Source organism: Dermacentor silvarum, chromosome 10 (assembly GCF_013339745.2).
Source record: "Dermacentor silvarum isolate Dsil-2018 chromosome 10, BIME_Dsil_1.4, whole genome shotgun sequence".
Taxonomy (NCBI): Eukaryota; Metazoa; Arthropoda; class Arachnida; order Ixodida; family Ixodidae; genus Dermacentor; species Dermacentor silvarum.
In genome coordinates this window covers 24119102-24136480 of record NC_051163.1, presented here as the reverse complement: position 1 = coordinate 24136480, position 17379 = coordinate 24119102, and the positions used below count along the sequence as shown (strand labels likewise).

The following is a 17379-nucleotide window of genomic DNA, read 5'->3' as shown; positions in this document are numbered from 1 at the left end:
ATATTTTCTTTGTCAGCAGACCTTTTTAATCCAGCTGAGAGCAAAGACTAGGAACCGCAGGTCTTCTGCACAGGAATGGGAATTGCACTCAAATATCACATGAGAATGAGTTCGCAGCGTTACTGCTGCCTCTATCACAAACACTTTTTTTTCTTTAGTTCTTGCACCCAAAACTAACTCTTGGGAAACAGGCCTCAGAGAGAACCCTGAAAAAAAGATAAAAAGAATCACCTTAAAACATGATGCTTGCTTTAGAAAATCCCCAGCTCCAGAAATATCCTCTCCCACAACCTTCCTGCCAAAGATTTTGAACTGTGGACTTCATTTTTCATCTTCGTCAACTTAGTTTACGTCAACCGCAAGATGAAGTCGCCTCCCTGCAATCTCAGGTTATGCCTGTCTTACCACACATAATGTTTCCTATTAAAATTACTAGATGGAATTTTCACACTGCAATCGTTCACATACCGTGGGAATGATGGTTAGCGCATGGATTTTTCTGGACTCTGTGCTTGTGAGTTGAGCTGAGAGATGATTTTGGGGCATCGTTTATTACGCTGTGCCTGGCTTCATTGCCCCAATTTTTAAAGAAATCCTACTTCAAATGCGGAAGACAATAAGGCTCCGTGTACATGCATAATATCATTGCAAAATATTGCATTTGTAACTCAGTTTTCTGTAGAAATTTACCAATATCCAAAGCCACAAAGCCGTTTAAAGCAAGAAGGATGAAGTTTAGGCAAAATGCATGCACTAACCATCATTCCATGCTGTCTTAACTGCCATGCTTGCAACACGCATAGGCACTAGCATCAGAGATCCCTGTAGTAATTTTTTAGGAAACTATGCTGTGATCAACGACTCCAAAATTTCCCAATTTCATTTTGCCGCCTTATACTTAACAGTTTTGACTGTGTTTTCTTTTTCTTGGAGTCCATTAGATCTATTTAGGAATCGACGGGTTTAGACCTGTTTAATAAAATTAGAGAGGAAACAGCTACCATCGTTTGCTCTCTAATCCATGCCAGTTGTGTTCCTGTCCTTCAACGTTATGCCCATCATATTTCGTTCCGTAGCCCGTTGCATAGTCCTTAGCTTCTCTTTAATCTTCCTTGTTTACTTCCAAGTTCCTGCCCAAAATTTAAGTACTGGTAAAATGCAGTGAATGCACACTTTTCATCTCCTCAACCAGTCAAAGACATAACGGTGGAACCTTAAAGACTACACCAGCTTTGAAAATACAGCAAAGAAACTAACCTAATTAAACACAGCAGCTTCGGTACAGTCATTGAAAGTTGGCAACAATCTACAGATCTACGGACACACTTGCAAGAAAAGCCCACGTCGTATGTTGCCACCATAAAGGCCAAGCTACACGTATGCGTGCCAGCACGCGAGAGCTCGCGCCCACGTGCCTCTCGCATATGCAAATGCGTGTGGGTGCGAGCTGTTGAGCGCCGGCAAGCGTACATGTAGCTTGGCCTTAAGGATTAAGCAAAGAAGCCTTCATCTTTGCGTACATGTGCACTATCCAATTGTGAAGTGTCAAGTGTTGCTGCATCGTGTTGCACATGACAATATAAGCCTTTCTTTCAACAAGCAATGTTCATCTAGAAGACTGGTTGCCTTTGCATCTTGCTTTGACTTGGGAGTTTAAGGCAAGGTTCAGTTAGCAAGAACAACTAGCATTTCTCACTTTACAAATTAATCTTTAAGATGCTGCATATACCGCTTCTTTGTGTTGGTAAAATTTCATGCCAAAAACAGCAATTTATGGTCTCGATAATTACACAGTTAAACTTTGATATAACTAAGTCAGTAAAATGGCACTTTGTTTACCGAAGTATTGCTATATTTTACGAAAGATTATATTGCTATATTTTATGGATTGCTAGATATATATGACCTTTTATGGAAGTAAGTACAGTCACCGAAGGATTTTTCTTACACGGAAGAGGCTGGAAAATTTTCTTAATTATCAAGCAATCGAAAAAAAATTTTTCTATGAGAAAAGAAAGCTCATTTTGTTGAATTTGAGAGTAGGCGACCAAAGATACACTGTCATGCTGTGTCGAATGTCTTCACATCGACGGTACAAAGCGAAGCGTGCAATTCTCTCGCGTCCGCTCCGCCTCCGCGACTGATTGTGTTGCCCCCAGTAGGACAACGCTATCATGAAAAGTACAAGCAGAGGGGAGTGAAAGCTTCGTCTACCTCTCGCTTCAACGCTTCTCCGAAGCGTAAGATTACGCGACCTCCAGTGCTAGACGCGCCTGAATACAGTGCACTCGAAGCCACAACCATCTCGGCGCCCTCAAGCTTTGTACCCGCTGCAGATTACTTCCACAATGGCGCACGCGGTCAACGCATGTGCTCAGCCACGCTGACAGGAGGCCCACGCTCATTAATGACCATTGGCGCCATATTTCTCCAATATATTGTTTAGAAACTCTACTCGAAGCAGGTAAGCTGCTCCATAATTTCAGTGAAGCGTTCCTGTTCATAGACAGCCCATTTTAACTGAGGAAAAAACATGGCATGCCCTTGCACTCCACACCCATTCTTTTCTTTTCTTTAGCCCGGCTCCTCCAAGAGCCCTCCCACAAAGACACTGTGCGCTTCAGGAAATCGCACCTCTGGGTTGTAGTCCGAAGATGAAGCACCTAGTCCCCTTTCCTTTCCTGCTGTGTGCTGGATGAGTCGAGATGCCAAGCGCTGACATCCAACGGCCCACCTTCCACCGCTGCCGGTGTGTTGAACAAAATGGCCAAGTTTCGAAAGTGGCGTGGGTCACTTTCATCTCTTGGGAGCATGCTTGCAAACCGCTGCACCTCCCCCGAGGAGCGGGCGCCCTCTGTGGGCCGCAGGGTCGCTGGCAGCACCTCTGGCAGAACGGAAGCCGCACTGCTGCTGAAGCTGGACAGTGGCTGTCCAAACTGCCCTACAGCCACACCCCAGGACATCTGTGATGCTTGACGAGGTAGGTCTGCAGCAACTCTTCGCTGCTGCCATGCATTTGAGGGCTTCCAAGGGGAAGTGGACGGTCAATGACTGCACCTTCGGCAGAACGGAATGCAGATCGCTGGCGAATCTGGGCAGTGGCTGTCCAAACTGCTCTACGGCCACACCCCAGGACATCTGTGATGCTTGAGGAGACAAGTCTGCAGCAACTTTTCGTTGCTGCCATGCATTTGAGGGCTTCCAAGGGGAAGCGACTGTCAATGGCTGCACCTTCGGCAGAACGGAAGGCTGATTGCTGGTGCATCTTGGTAGTGTCTGTTTTCCAAACTGCCCCACGGCCTCGTCCCAGGATGTTCGTGATGCTTCAGGAGATGGGCCAGCGGTAACACTTGGCTGCTGCGACGCACATGAGGGCTGCCAAGTGGAACTACCAGCTAGGCCGGGCCCCAAACTGTACTGCCTTCCGGATGGTTCCACAACAGAGCCGCCGTCTCCCTCACCTTGCTGAAATTGAGCGCTGCGGCCCTTGACTATCGCTTGTTGCGAGTCCAATAAATGTTCTATGACTTTGGGGATCTCCTCGTGTAACGTGGTTTGAATTTGCGTTGTCACAAGGTCGTTGATCTGGTTGAAGACTTTTCTCTGGAAGTAGGAAAAATGCACGTGAGGCAGGTGCAGATTTGGGCGAGTTGATCTTTGCATTATTGGGACCAGCACATTACGCAAGACAAAAATGCACGAGACGAAGAAAGCACCTGCCCTTGTCTCCTTGTGCTTTTTCGTCCTTCGTCACACACAAGCTTTATAATACCTATCTAGTAGCACATTGACATACTTACTGCATGTACCTTGTGCACTCACCAGCACGCATGCACACTCGCCGCCGTGGCTTAGTGGTTATGGCATTGCGCTGCTAAGCACGAGGTCACGGGTTCCATTTATAGTCATGATGGCCACATTTTGATGGGAACGAAATGCAAGAACGCTTGTGGACTATGTGCACGATAAGAAAAAACTCCAGGTGGTCAAACTGGTTCCGGAGTAGCTCGCTACGGCACGTATCTCATAATCTTATTGTGGTTCGGGTTCGCTTGATCATTTACTATGCTGCTATTCACCGTGAGGCCCAATGTAACAGCATAGCAGACGCAAACACACACATTATGGGGTTTTACGTGCCAAAACCACGATATGATTATGAGGCAAGCTGTAGTGGGGGACTCAGGAAATTTGGACCACCTGGTGTTCTTTAACGTGCCCCTAAATCTAAGTGCACGGGTGTTTTCGCATTTCGCCCCCATCGAAATGCGGCCGCCATAGCATAGCAGACGACCAAGCAAGCTAAAGTGACTGTCAAAAATCACAATGTTCTGCTTCCATGTGATCACCTTCTGTGTCTTGATGTCACGATACACGTTCTGATTTTTGAGTCACTTTAGCTAGCAGACGACCAAGCAAACTAAAGTGACTGTCAAAAATCACAATGTTCTGCTTTCATGTGATCACCTTCTGTGTCTTGATGTCACGATACACGTTCTGGAAAGTGAAACCGAAACTGGTCATACAAAAGCTAATACACTAAATTCTTTGGGGCACTCGGAGGCTCGCCAGTTTGGTTGACATGGTTTAAACACAGAAATACACGGGGTGTTCCTTTAGACCATTCAGAATTTTTAAGTCCCATGTGGCAGATAATGTAATTGTAGTGTTTGAGCTGGATTACTCGAAGGAATGGAGATATTGAAATGCATGATCGAAATGCACGAAATATTGAAATGCATGATCAACTACTTACCAGAATCAACTTCTTATTAATTAGTGGATAGCAGTAGCGCACCCAGGATCTCGGCCAGGGGGGAGTTGACAGTTTGCCAATACCATCTAAACAGCACTAATTTCGATTTCTTCACGGGAAATTGTCAAAAAATGCGCTTTTTGCGAGTGTGCAGACGATTGCACGTCTTACATCTTAGTTGCAGTACCCGAATGCGCAAGGAAAGAAAAGGAGTTAAACAAAGGGGGGGGGGGGGGGTTAGGTCGGCCTCAGGGGGGGGGGGTTACAACCCCCGAATCCCCCCCCCCCCCGTCGGTGCGCCACTGGTGGATAGGCCTTGCAAACTCACCAGCTAGAATTTGTAAATTGTAATATGTGCCATATTTTAATTATTAAAAATAATTAGTGAATTTTTGTTAATTAGTCGATTATGCATTTTTATTTATCATGCAAGTAATGCATGCCTCTTTGAGTAATCCAGCGCAATGACAAGAATTATGCTCCGTCACAGGCGATATAAAAAAAATTCTGTATGGTACGTATTAAAAAATATGCTCAATACTTCAGCCGAATCTTTGCACGAATCTAATTCAAGAAATGCGATGTAGATTGTGGGGAGGACTTGAGCTAAAAAGTGATGATCTCTCATGACAGGCTGAAGTCGTTCACCCGAAAACACTTTTTTAACTAATCGAAGAATGACCTCACTTAACCCCTCAAACGTTTCGGTTGAGCACAGCTCGTCCCCAAAGCGTTTAAGAGGAGTGTGGCTCGTCCTTGCGGTATTTGTTCTTTCCTTCAGCGTTCTGGACGCGAGCCGCTCGTCCGCGGATTAATTGGTACTTGGGCTGGCAGATGGCAGTACATGTCCAGTGATTTCTTTCTTTCTTGTACATCTGGAGTGCGCTTTTCGTGTGGCAACCGGCATTTTCAAAACGGCATCTGACGGATGCGATGCGTGTGTCACCGCCCATCTTCCGGACAGAGGCATTTCGTTTCTCATCCTTTTTACGAAGATGATGGTTCAGACACCAAGGTGTACATAGTTCTGGGAAGCGAAGATAAATGTGATGGTGACAGAGGTCAGCAGCATGTCAGACAAAGACAAAGAGGAAAGCTCACAGGATGACATTGCAAGTGTTCATTTGTGGACTAAAAAATTGGCTTGACAGCATTCCACCAGAGCCTCCACTGTTTCCTTTTTTTTACGTACCCTGCAAGTTTACTGCAAGCTCACCAGCCGATTTGTTTGAATATATTGTGCGTTTTCTAAAAAATAAGATGGTTTCAATGATAGTCAATAAAACCATTCAAAAAGTGATTTTGTATAATCCCTTGTTTTAAACTGTACCACTCGTTGCCAAAGCTCCTTTAGTCAAATTTAACGTACTGTTAGCATGCGCAGCTAATGTGACAAAGAAATATTTCTGTATACATTCCTTCAATAATTGTTGTCGATTACTAGCAGGGAGGTTAGTGCATTTATACCAAGGCATACAATACACTTCAGTAACCTACCTTTACTTGTCAACAGGTTAAAATATAAGCATTCTTGAAAAATTTCTTGATATAACACAATGCCTAAGCGGTTCAACGATGCAGCCTCACCTATCCCATGCCGCAGAATTTTTTTACTCCTTCAAGTATAAGTAGGGTTATAGCACCAATATGTGGCTTTTCTCTCTTTTCGTCCCTGCTAGAGCTTTGGAAGCTACACAGGGGAGAAGCCAAGGGGGCAAAGCCCCTCTTTTTGTTGGGGTTTTACGTGCCAAAACCAGTTCTGATTATGAGGCACGCCGTAGAGGAGGGCTCTGGATTAATTTTGACCACCTGGGGTTCTTTAACGTGCACTACAACACAAGGAGGCAAAGCCCCACCCAGAAGTTCAGTGTCTCGGCAGCAAAAGGGCTCATCGTAGAACCCCGTGGCGACCGCAGTAGCCTATGTTACGAAGCATGCCGCTGCGGCTCAGCAGACACAGCTGCTACGCAACTCTCATGCACAAACTTGCAGTGCAATGATCAAGTGATTTTTTTTTTGTCATTTTGAGATTGTAGACATTTATGTTTCATTCATTTAACTAAAAATTAGCAACTGTGTATTGCTGAGAATGTTCTCACAATCACGAAATCAGCCAATAGCTGCTCGTGGGTCAAAGGAAGCGATATTTTGCTGCTTTCGACACGAGATTGTGAATTCCCTGCTGCGTGCCGTGCAATAATATTTGGCTCATATGTTCACAGGAGCCTCTTGTACAGATCGCCAACGTTTCCTTACTATGTTTTAACGCCTTAAATGTTTCAAAGCCCCTTTCAGGGTCAAGTTCTGTTGGCAACGTCAGTGAAAGCGCAGTGGGTACAGAAAGGTTAAATAGAAGTCGGACAGAAAAACAGTCTGCGTACTCACAACGAACTCCCAGTCTCCTTTGGTGTTGGTTTCACCTGCGAGAGTGGACGGCACGTAAGCACGGTCTTTCTTTACTTTCACAGGCAAGAAGCCTCTTGGAAGAGTGTATCCTAACCTGTTGACACCTGGCTTGGATTCCTGGAACCTGGTTCGGATGCCTGTGGAGGTGGCTGGTGCACTTCCATCTGCGGGCGGGTGTGAGCTTGTGACGGCGAGTACTTCGCCGGACCCCTTGGAGCATCCTTGCAGGGGTTATCCAGCTCTTGAGAAGTGCTGAAGGAGAGAACGAGAAAAAGTCGCAACGGCGGACTTGGGTGAAGCAGGTGTCACATCGACAAAACGGCGAAGTGGGCCAGTCAATGTAGATGCCTATTTAGTGGTGGTCCTGCCAATTTAGGATTTGGAGCAATTGCTGGAGCAGGAAAAAAGTAGAATTGTAGCAAAATGGTGCACCTGGACCACCACTGTGGTTAAGAAAGCACAAAATAGGGACAGAGATGACTGAAGAGCCCAGGACAAGCGTTTACCTATCAACTGAAAGAATTTCATTAGAAGTGTACATATATATTGGTCTGCGCATGCATTGTGATTCATATATCTATGAGTCCTTTCAGTTGATAGTAAGTGCTAGTCCTGTGTTCTTCAGTCTCTGTCCCTTTCCTTTCCCAGCTGTGAGATGGCACATGTTAGAAGTGGGTAACAGATACTGGGTGTTCTAAAGGGATAGCTGCTATGGTCTGCCCATGTTTGTCACTGGAATCCCAGAATGCATTGGCCAGAGTGCTATTTTAAAAAACAAAGCAATGAAAAAGCACTAAAAAATGTTTTCCTGTTAAGTTTCCCAAAAGCATACCTCTACCAATATGGGATGACAATACGCTTTTTTTCGTAAATTTCAAGCACAGATACTTCAAAAAGTTTTGATAGTCTTGGAAATTCTGCTGAGCAGACATTACTTTATCTTATAGTGGCGTCACGGCACCAACAATTGTAGCGCCAACAAGTGAAGTATCAAGCAGTGTTTACTAAGCCATCAAAGAGAGTTTATGAGCGAACACTTGTCACCCAGTTTCCTACAAAAATTACTAGAAGCCCAGGTGATGCAATCGTCCGTGGGAACAATAAGTAGCACACATATTTGTGCAATCTTTGTGCTTAACTGTGACTTCACACATTCTTGAAAGGGTTTTTTATGCTTTATCCTTCTAGATCTTCAAGCAATCATATACAGATAACGACCAGTTTCTCAGACATGTCTGATAATTCTAACGCCTTCATGGCATCGCCACATACCACATAGAGCCAATGTATAGGGGGGATGTCTGAAATTTCAGACCCTCAGACCCTTTGCCGTCCGATTTTTCTGACTTTTTGCAGTGACCGCAAATCCGAAACGGAATTAATTGAAGTCGCCATTTTGATTATCTCGTAGCCTAGAACCAACGCTTTCAAGCACCTCTCTGCTGGCAGCCATAGTAATCGTTTTGTGCCGTCGTTAGGCCTAGTTGCTTCGACATTTACTATCAAACTTCCTGCCGTTCGGTGCCGTGTTTTTTATTTAAAGGCTTTGCCGCAGTCGGCAATGCCCCGACTCCACCTTAATCAGCCTCACAGATGGCGTTAAGGAAGCACAGCAGGGGTTTCGAGCGTTGCATAATGCAGGTTCCTGAAAGTCAGCTTCGCCGCAATACAATGGTGTTACGTGGTCAAGCATATGCAATGTATTGTGATGAAGCACACCAAGAGTGCAAACAGGCCACCATGGAACGCAAAATGTGTTCCTTAATTATACACATGAGCACCTGCAGCTTCCTGTCACGGTACAAGCACCGAGATCAATAATAATTGTACTGACAGGCCTTTAAAGCTATTTTGGGCATGGCAGTTAAAGGCATGCATTCGTCTTTTCGGACATTTTGACGGCCCTAGGGAGTCCAAAAAAATCACTTTCACTGTATTTAGCCTTCTAAACATGGCAAGGCAATAAGTCTCTGTACACACGCATAATCATTACAAATTTTTATAACTCCATATTCTGTTGACAACAATCTGCTTCTGCAAAGTTGCAAAGTCGTTTGAAGCGATAAGGGCAAAGTTTGGGCAAATCCACATACAGTTGAACCTCAAAATAGCAATCACGGAAATAAGAAATTATCAGATATAAGAAAGAAAATCTAAAATGTTTTTCGCAGATATCAGCACATGAGATGAGCCCGCAACTAACGGGAGGTGTCCAAATAATGGCAGATACATGTTTACAACTCTGCAACTGCTTGCGGCACATATGGCCTGCAAAAGTATTGCCTTTGGGATCAGTTTTTGTCACTGCCAGAAAGCATTCGGTGAGAACTGGATTTGTACACCGCATATACATGCTTGTAAAAATATGAACAAATATTAACAAAGGTATTTTTGTGTCTGATGCGGCTTCATTACGAGGAGGCTTGACTGAGAACCAGTTTACTTGCAGCCCACAGACACTAGAGCGAGAGGAGTTCCCCCTAGTAACTTTTGTAGAAAACTCTATGCAATCATCGGTCCCCCATAATGCTGTGATACTTTACATCACATATTCATGGCTCATGCTGTCACATGCTATAATAGTCTGTCTCTGCACAACTACGTTTATTTCATGTCTCCTGCATACACCAAGGCCAGTCACAGACTCTCACAAGTCCAAGTTCATTCACCTGGAGGCGCTGGCTGCTCTCTATATAGCACCTGCAACAACTTCCCCACCGGCAACTCAGAGTGTTTTAACAATATGCTTTGCACTTCTGTTGCCATAAGGGGGACTTGCACGGCTGCAGACAGAACTATACTTGAAAAGCCCTAAGTCGAGCCCAGCCAGCACCTGCAGTTCGCATCACTCGCGCACCCCTTGAATTGCCACTTTGAAAACTCAACATGATGCAGGAAATTCATTTTCAATGGGATCAAGTTGCAGAATCTTTACGGCCTCCGAGTGAGAAGAATAAGCAGATCCGAGCGTTTTGTTAGTCACAATCCTATGAAGTAAGAGAGACAATGAAGCCTCAGAAAGAATAGGGGAAGTTAATTGCTACGTTCCACTGAAATGTGGAAATAATTAGGTAAAGGGAAATGAAAGTGGACGAAAAGATAACTTGCGGCAGGTGAGGCCGGAACCCACATCTACCATATCACGCATGCACCCATAGTGTTTCCTGCAAAAATCACCAAAGGGAAACGCGGCACTAGTGTCCAGGGAGCTGCAAAAATTGCAATTTATCCGGCGTAAAAATGATGGATAGTACTACATGGATTTGCCTAAACTTCGTCCTTCTGGCTTCAAACGGCGTTGTGACTTAGCAAATTGAATGTTTTCAAGAAGAAATTGCATTGGAAACAACAATTTGCACTCATTCTGCACATAAGCAGAACCTTTTTGCCTTCTGCGTTTAGAAAAGTATGACTGCGTCGATGTATCTGCCAATAAAAGGCAGATACATCGTAGTAAACAAAGCCACAATGAACATCTGAAGCCACAACAACTAAGATCAGACGAATCCATGTACTAACCATCATTCCCACGGTAGCTGGAGGATCGCAGCACCAGAGTGCCCTGTAATAATTTTAGTATGAAAACAATACGGCTACATCAATTAAGCTACCGTGGCAGTCATCTTTCAGTCAACTTTCTTGGGTGTTAGTGTATATGTGCAAGATTAGCCCTCGGCATGTTAGCTAGCACAGCTAACGGCCAAGGTGGCGGACGCGGCTGATGTGGAGTGTCCTTTTAAACTCAGGTACTACTTATAATGTGAGCTCAGGAGCAGGCAAGTGGCCAATAAACCCTGCTCGTATAGTACCTCATGGCACCAAGACTGCCAAATTCGAGACCCTGGCTATGCAATGAGCTAGAAGAACAAGGAGATTCAAGGAGCTCGATCTTCCATTACTCTACAATCGTACAAAGTAATAGATGAAGCCAAAGAAAGCACAGGGAAAGAAAAGAGTAAAAAATGCCACAAGCATGCCTCTGCAGGTCATCGATGAAAGTGCTGCCTGATCCACGAGCGATTATCTTCTCCTTAAACTCGTCCGGGCTAAGGCACGGCACTCTCTGAGGCTTGCGGCCCTGCCAGGCCAGGTTGCAATGGATGCTGTCTTTGCAGCCCATTCTGCCAACCATGTAGTCGATGTTGACGATTTCTCCCTTGTGGAGAACTCGGTTGAGGTTGGTCAAGACAGTCCTGCCTTCCCTGTAGAAGCAGTCTGCGGTGACTGTCACCTCCCGGATGGACTGCCCCTCTCTGGCTTCCACCATGGCGGCAGAGTCACAGACTTGCATCACTGTGCCCTTCCTGCCCAAGAAGACGTAGACGGTAGGCTCCGGGGGGTGCCGAGCTGTAGTGGTTTTGCCGTACGGGGTAGCCTGCAGTACACGAGTTGGCATTTTGGCATAGATGGAGTACACACCATGAAACAAGATTAACCACGGAGAAAAAGCTAAATAATGCCCTGATGTCAGTTTCAAAGCTTCCACACTGCGGGTACTTCCTTGCCAAGCAGACAACTTGGGTCACTCAATATGTGCCATGGGGTATATACGCCCATTCTTCGCCAATCACCAAGAACGGATACGTACCACTGTGATACAAGGGGCATGCATAGAAGCCTTAAATGTATTTACATATCTGTCATACTTCTCCGTGCGTGCAACCCTCATCAACACGCTTTGACACAAAGAGCTCACAGCTACAGGCAATGGCGGCGCGCGTATCATTCACTGCCGCTGCTACTTCGCCTACTCAAACATGCTTTGTCACATTTAGATGCAAACATTGGAGTGGACCTGCAAACTTTCTTAAACCGGATGTGTATGCTAACCTTTCCTCTGTAATGCTCCTTTCCGTCGTCCTACCAGTCTGCCTCACCTCTACTATGCTGGCATGCTGTGCTACTTAGGTTCTCTGTCCTGCCTAACCATTGGAATAGCAGGATCTGACATTTGTGACTACATACAGTTTTATAACTATGTATTGCATATCGGGCTGCACTAGGTGCCAGTCATGACTTGGTAATGACCAATGAGAGTTTCAACTTCAATCGCGCTTTGAGAACCCTGCCTCCCCTCCCAAAAATAGTCGTAGCACCATCCACCCATGGTTCTCACTGTTATGACACGAAATACACAAAACGATATGATAATATCACAGGACCGGTAACATTGCACTTATCAATAATGTTCATATCAATATTGTCTTATCATTCAGTGTCTATTACACCACAGTAAAGTATGAGCTCAGCGGCAAGTAGCGAAACTAGGCTCTCAGCCTCCCCCTGCATGAAGCAGACAAAAAGACAACATGTGTCTTCCATGTGTGGCCTAGACCATAGCTTCCTAACACAATTTCAACATGCAAATTTTGCTAGGTATTGCAGTAACCATACAAACACTTCGCAAGAATGAGATTAACAGAAGCAAGATACCGAACAAGGTTCAGGAGGGTCTATTAGTAACAATGACTTTCTCATGCTCCAAAGCGCACATATAGGACATGCCATGCTTACAAATAATCGGCTACAGCACTATGCAGTGATGCTTAACACATGACGTGATAAGAGTTTTCCCATTTCCATTTCAATCTATGCTGATAGGAAGAAAATGAAATTCTTTCTTTTTTATTGATAATAACCAATTGTGAAAGAATTAACAGCCCTATCATAAAAGCCTTGCAGTAAAATCAATCAGTAATCATCACTTTTAACTCACTCTTTATATTCTTTTCTAGCACCGAACAAACATTTCTAAACATTCATTATTTTCTTGCACCACGTTAACTTTCAGCGATACTTGAAACTAGGCTAGTTGGTGACGTACCGCAATTCTTACGCTAGCGTAAGAACAGCAACACAAACACGAGGAAACAAGACTGAACACTGTTTTTTTTTCATCTTTTTTTTCATAAATTTTTTTGTTTGCATCTGTGTGCACTACGACATAAACTAAGTTTTTCATGTTTGTTAGTGTCCACGTCCTTGTGCTCTTATGTTAGTGCAAAAATCATGCATGCTAGTTTTCAAATTTCTTATCCATACTTTGCATATTGCTGTCAATGTGTTTTTCCAGCATCGCATTCTCCAATATATCAAAATTGCAGTGTATGCTCTTATTCCATTTTGGTGTACTGACTGCAGCAGCTCCCCTGCCCATTTTACGAATCATCTACATGTTGTAAAATAAAATTGTGCCCAGGTGTCAGAAGTGACATGTCCTATCACTTACGTTGCCGGTGGCAGGACCCGAGGATGGTGATGGGCCGGTTACTGAAACACAACATAAAAAATATTAGCGATTGTGCGTGTACAGGCAAATAGGCATGTTTCTTTGGCATGGACACCATATCCTCCTCAGACAACTCAGCTACATAATTGCTTTACAAGTTGGTTCTAGCTATCAGCGTGAAAACGCCATTTTTTGTTTAATTAACACAGCTGCTTTTCTTCGCTTAAACACTGAGATGAATATTTAACATAATGGCTTCTTTGTAAACTTGCGGCATTCAAAACGCGCTTCACGGGTGATTTTTCTCATGTGTGACTACACAATGGGCTAGATCAAGTTAGTGCCAATTTTTAGAAAAGCTGATGGCACAAATGTGCTTAAACCACTTCCACACAGTTCCACAAGCATCAGACTTTACATTCCGGACAAATATTTCACATTATCGCTATCAAACTAATTTTGAGAAGTATTAGAGGCAGTGTGCATTTCAATGCACAAGGGGTCACACGGGGATATCCAAAATCGAGCCTCATCAATCCTACACTGTTTGAATGTTGTTACACTGTAACTTTGTAGTTTTACAATGAATTCAAGACAGACTAAGATTGCAAAAAAAAATGTGGAACAGTGACTGCACTCTAGAAAAGTTAACGCTTTCTGGGGCTTATCTTGTCCAAAAAAAATAAATGTCATCTAATCCATCTTGCCTTTTTTTAATATTGTGTGCCCTGTACTTTGAGGTCCCGAACCTCAAGTGGATATTGGCAAGCGATAGCATTCTTGAAAGGATAGTGAGCACAGTGTTTAAAGAGAGGAAATGCATGCAATATGGATGACGATTATTGATCGGGAACAAGGTAAGTGCCAAAGAAGAGTGAATTGGAATAGGTGCTATCGATTCATACTTATTAAAGCGCAAAATACAAAGACGTAGGCGAGAAGCAAAACAACAGAACAATGCGCTGATTATCAACTGAGTTTCTTTATTGGAACAAGCGTTCTATATTGAAACAAGCGATTTATTTTGATGCCGGTGCGATTTTGCTAGATAGTGGCAGGATGTGGTGTCATTATGGTAAGCACGTGCGAGAAGAAGCTTGGCATCTCTGTAAAACGCTTACTCCAATAAAAAACGTCAGTTGATAGTCCAGCGCATGGTCCTGTCGTTTCCCGTCTCCCCTTCGCCTTTGTGTTTTGCGCTGTAATAATTATGAAGCCCCAGAGAGCATAAATGTTTTTTTCTTAATGTGCCACTATGTCACTATGTCATACGCCAAGCTCACCATCTTGCTTGTCAGCCAGTCTCTTTCCAAGCGAATCTGCCGATGGCCATTTGGAGCAACTGGGTCCTGGAGACAGACTGCTAGTTCCCAATTTCTGGACAGCAGCAAGGTTAGAGCTTGGAACACTGCTTGGCCTTCTCTGTCCTCTGCCGCGTGACTGTGGTACACTGTGCAGAGCCATGCCCCAAATAAAAAAAAATTATGCTTGAAATTAGCGAGCATGAGTTCAATGTAGCCTCAGATAGTTATTGCAGCTAGATGCTTTTGGTTGTGTGTGCATTCGGCTATATGTTCATTCTATGCCTGTGGGCATGCTGCGCCAATCAACTGCAACTGCACATATTAAAAATAAAGGGGGGGGGGGGGTCTGAATAATGTGACATCACACAAGCGCAAATGTGGACACGTAAGAGTGGCCAACCACAAGGAAAAGCAAAGCCTCCATCTATGTATGCAAAATTAGTTATAGTATTTTGAGGCCGATTCGGCTTCTGAGGAAGTAGCCGAATTGTCGTCGCAACATCAGGACTCTCATTTTCAAACTTGGATGGAGATTCTTCTCTCTTGCCGATTGTCTCACTGAAACAGATTCTGCCTCTCAGATTCACAGCTCACATTCAAATTTCACAGGCGGATTTCTGTCAGAGATGTTTATGTGAAGACAAAAGACACCAAAATGTTAGGCCTGTATTACTGCACCCACACCAAAAGAGCTGCCACACAGACCACATACAACACAGCTAAAGCTCCCTTAGAACTGCAGTTCATCCAGCCATGTAACCTGTGTATAATGAAGAATAAAGGTATACAACCTGTGGAGACAACTCTAGGTATTTTTATGCCAGGTGCTAACGATAGAAATGAAATGTTAATGTTCGCTATGCTATGTTCCTACTTAGCAGGCAACGCTGTGGATGCCATGCAAGTAGTGCAGTCATGGGAATCTCACTCAGCGTATTTTGGTAGTTCTTTTTTATTTGTCACGCTTTCTATGGGATAGCCTACTTCAAATCACAATTACATGTAGACATAAAGTTCCGTAAAATCAAATCAGTGCACGCTTGTGTTTCCTATATGCATCATAGTATGTTTTTGTCACAAGCATAAGCACAAACTGTGCACTGTACGTGGGCACTGGTCGCAGAAATCTTCCACTTCGTTAGTCCAGTGGTAAATAGCTTCCGATCTACGATGCCTCCCATGTCACACAGCTACATCATATTTTGCGACATAGAAGTATGAGGCCTAATGTTACATTGAATTAATGGATACTGTGTTTGTTTCTAAAGTGACGCACTATTTTTGGTCACAAATTGACCAGTGACACAAGTCGCTCTAGCTTTCATAGCGGCTGCCTGCTATGTATGAATTGTGCACTGTTATGGTTAACATTCAGTCGTCGTTCGTGCATGTAGACTACTATAGGTTCACTTTGGACAATTTGACAGAAATACAGTTTGAACAAAACCTTAAACCTTTCCACAACTTACGCTAGTGCGCTGAGCTTGCCAGGTGCTGGAAGGACCTTTTCCTGCGCTGTCCTGGCCTTCAGCAGCAGGCCAAACTCTGCAGGACTGGTCTGGCGCACGTCTGAAGGCTTTTTGCCCTGCCACACGAGACGGCAGCACACCTCCTCCCTCCCGCCAACCGTGCCGACCATGTAGTCAATCTGAACGACGTCGTTTTCTCGGAGGACGTTCTTGAGGTGACCTACGTGGGGCACGTTGTTCCTGTAGAAAGTGAAGAACTCCACATTCCTGCATCCCTCTGGCTCCTGCACCTCGCACACTGCGCTGTTGTCGTTCACGACCTTAAGGATCCCCTTGCTGTGCAGGTAAACCGCGACCGAATTGTCACTGCCGGGAACGGAGCAGAAATTGGGAGACGTGTTATAGCTGCCGAGGTCTCCCGCTTCCAAGTCGCAAGTGCCCGCGGGCATTTCGCTCATGGCGAGGGCGAGGGCATTGTGAAAGGCGCTTTCGCTCTGCTCAACGAGGGGGTGCTCAGGCCGTTGACCCGTCCACATCAGCGTTGCGACCCACATGTCGTGTTCCGCTTCCACTGCGTCTACAAAAACTTCGACTTCGTCTTGGAGAGCACAGTCCGTCAACAGTTCACCAAACGACTTGATCTTTCTCCCGTTGCAGTACGCCACTCCGAGTACAACTCGGACCGTGACGTTCGGGTGAAAGCTGGATACGATACCAGTATTTTTTGAGTTAGGAAGAATGCGCCTCTGATGCCCGACAGCTTCCTCCGTGCAGAGAACGCCTTCGGGTCAAGCAGGAGCTCGGCAATATCATTGTCGGAGAGAAAGGCCTCGTCTTCACTGTCGTTGGCCTGGGAAAGTTCGGCAAACTGCACTTTTCTTACATTGGTGGCCCACCACCTGGCACAACTGGCTGGCTTTGGACTTGGCTGGGCATTAAAGTTGACCTTGTCCCCGACGTTAAATAGGTCATTGAGGCTTTTTTCTGGCTGAAGGAGGGACTTGTCAACATTGTCACTTGAAAAGTAGGCACAATTTTTATTGCCCTCGCCGAATATTATAAATGCATGACTCGGATTTACGACTTGGATTGTGCCAGAAAATTCACTGGTCATGTCGTCACAATCAGGTCGGCACACCACCTGCTTTAGTCCGGGTTTACTGGTGTGGGCCATTTTTCTTAGCTCAGCGCGGTGTCGTCATCCTGCGTGGACGT

The 17379-nt window shown here is 44.8% G+C and overlaps 1 protein-coding gene across 1 annotated transcript in view; it reads right to left on the bottom strand.

The window, feature by feature from the left end:
* LOC119466309 (uncharacterized) overlaps nt 1-16718 on the bottom strand; it is a 101095-nt gene extending 84377 nt beyond the window's left edge. Inside the window, exons 1-4 of the mRNA XM_049657498.1 lie at nt 16184-16718; nt 14675-14841; nt 11140-11537; nt 7287-7414 (exon numbers count right to left, since the gene is read on the bottom strand). Of these exons, the coding sequence (XP_049513455.1) occupies nt 7287-7414; nt 11140-11537; nt 14675-14841; nt 16184-16718 (1228 nt within the window). The remainder of the gene's footprint in view (nt 1-7286; nt 7415-11139; nt 11538-14674; nt 14842-16183) is intronic.
* Between the last annotated feature and the right edge of the window lie 661 nt (nt 16719-17379).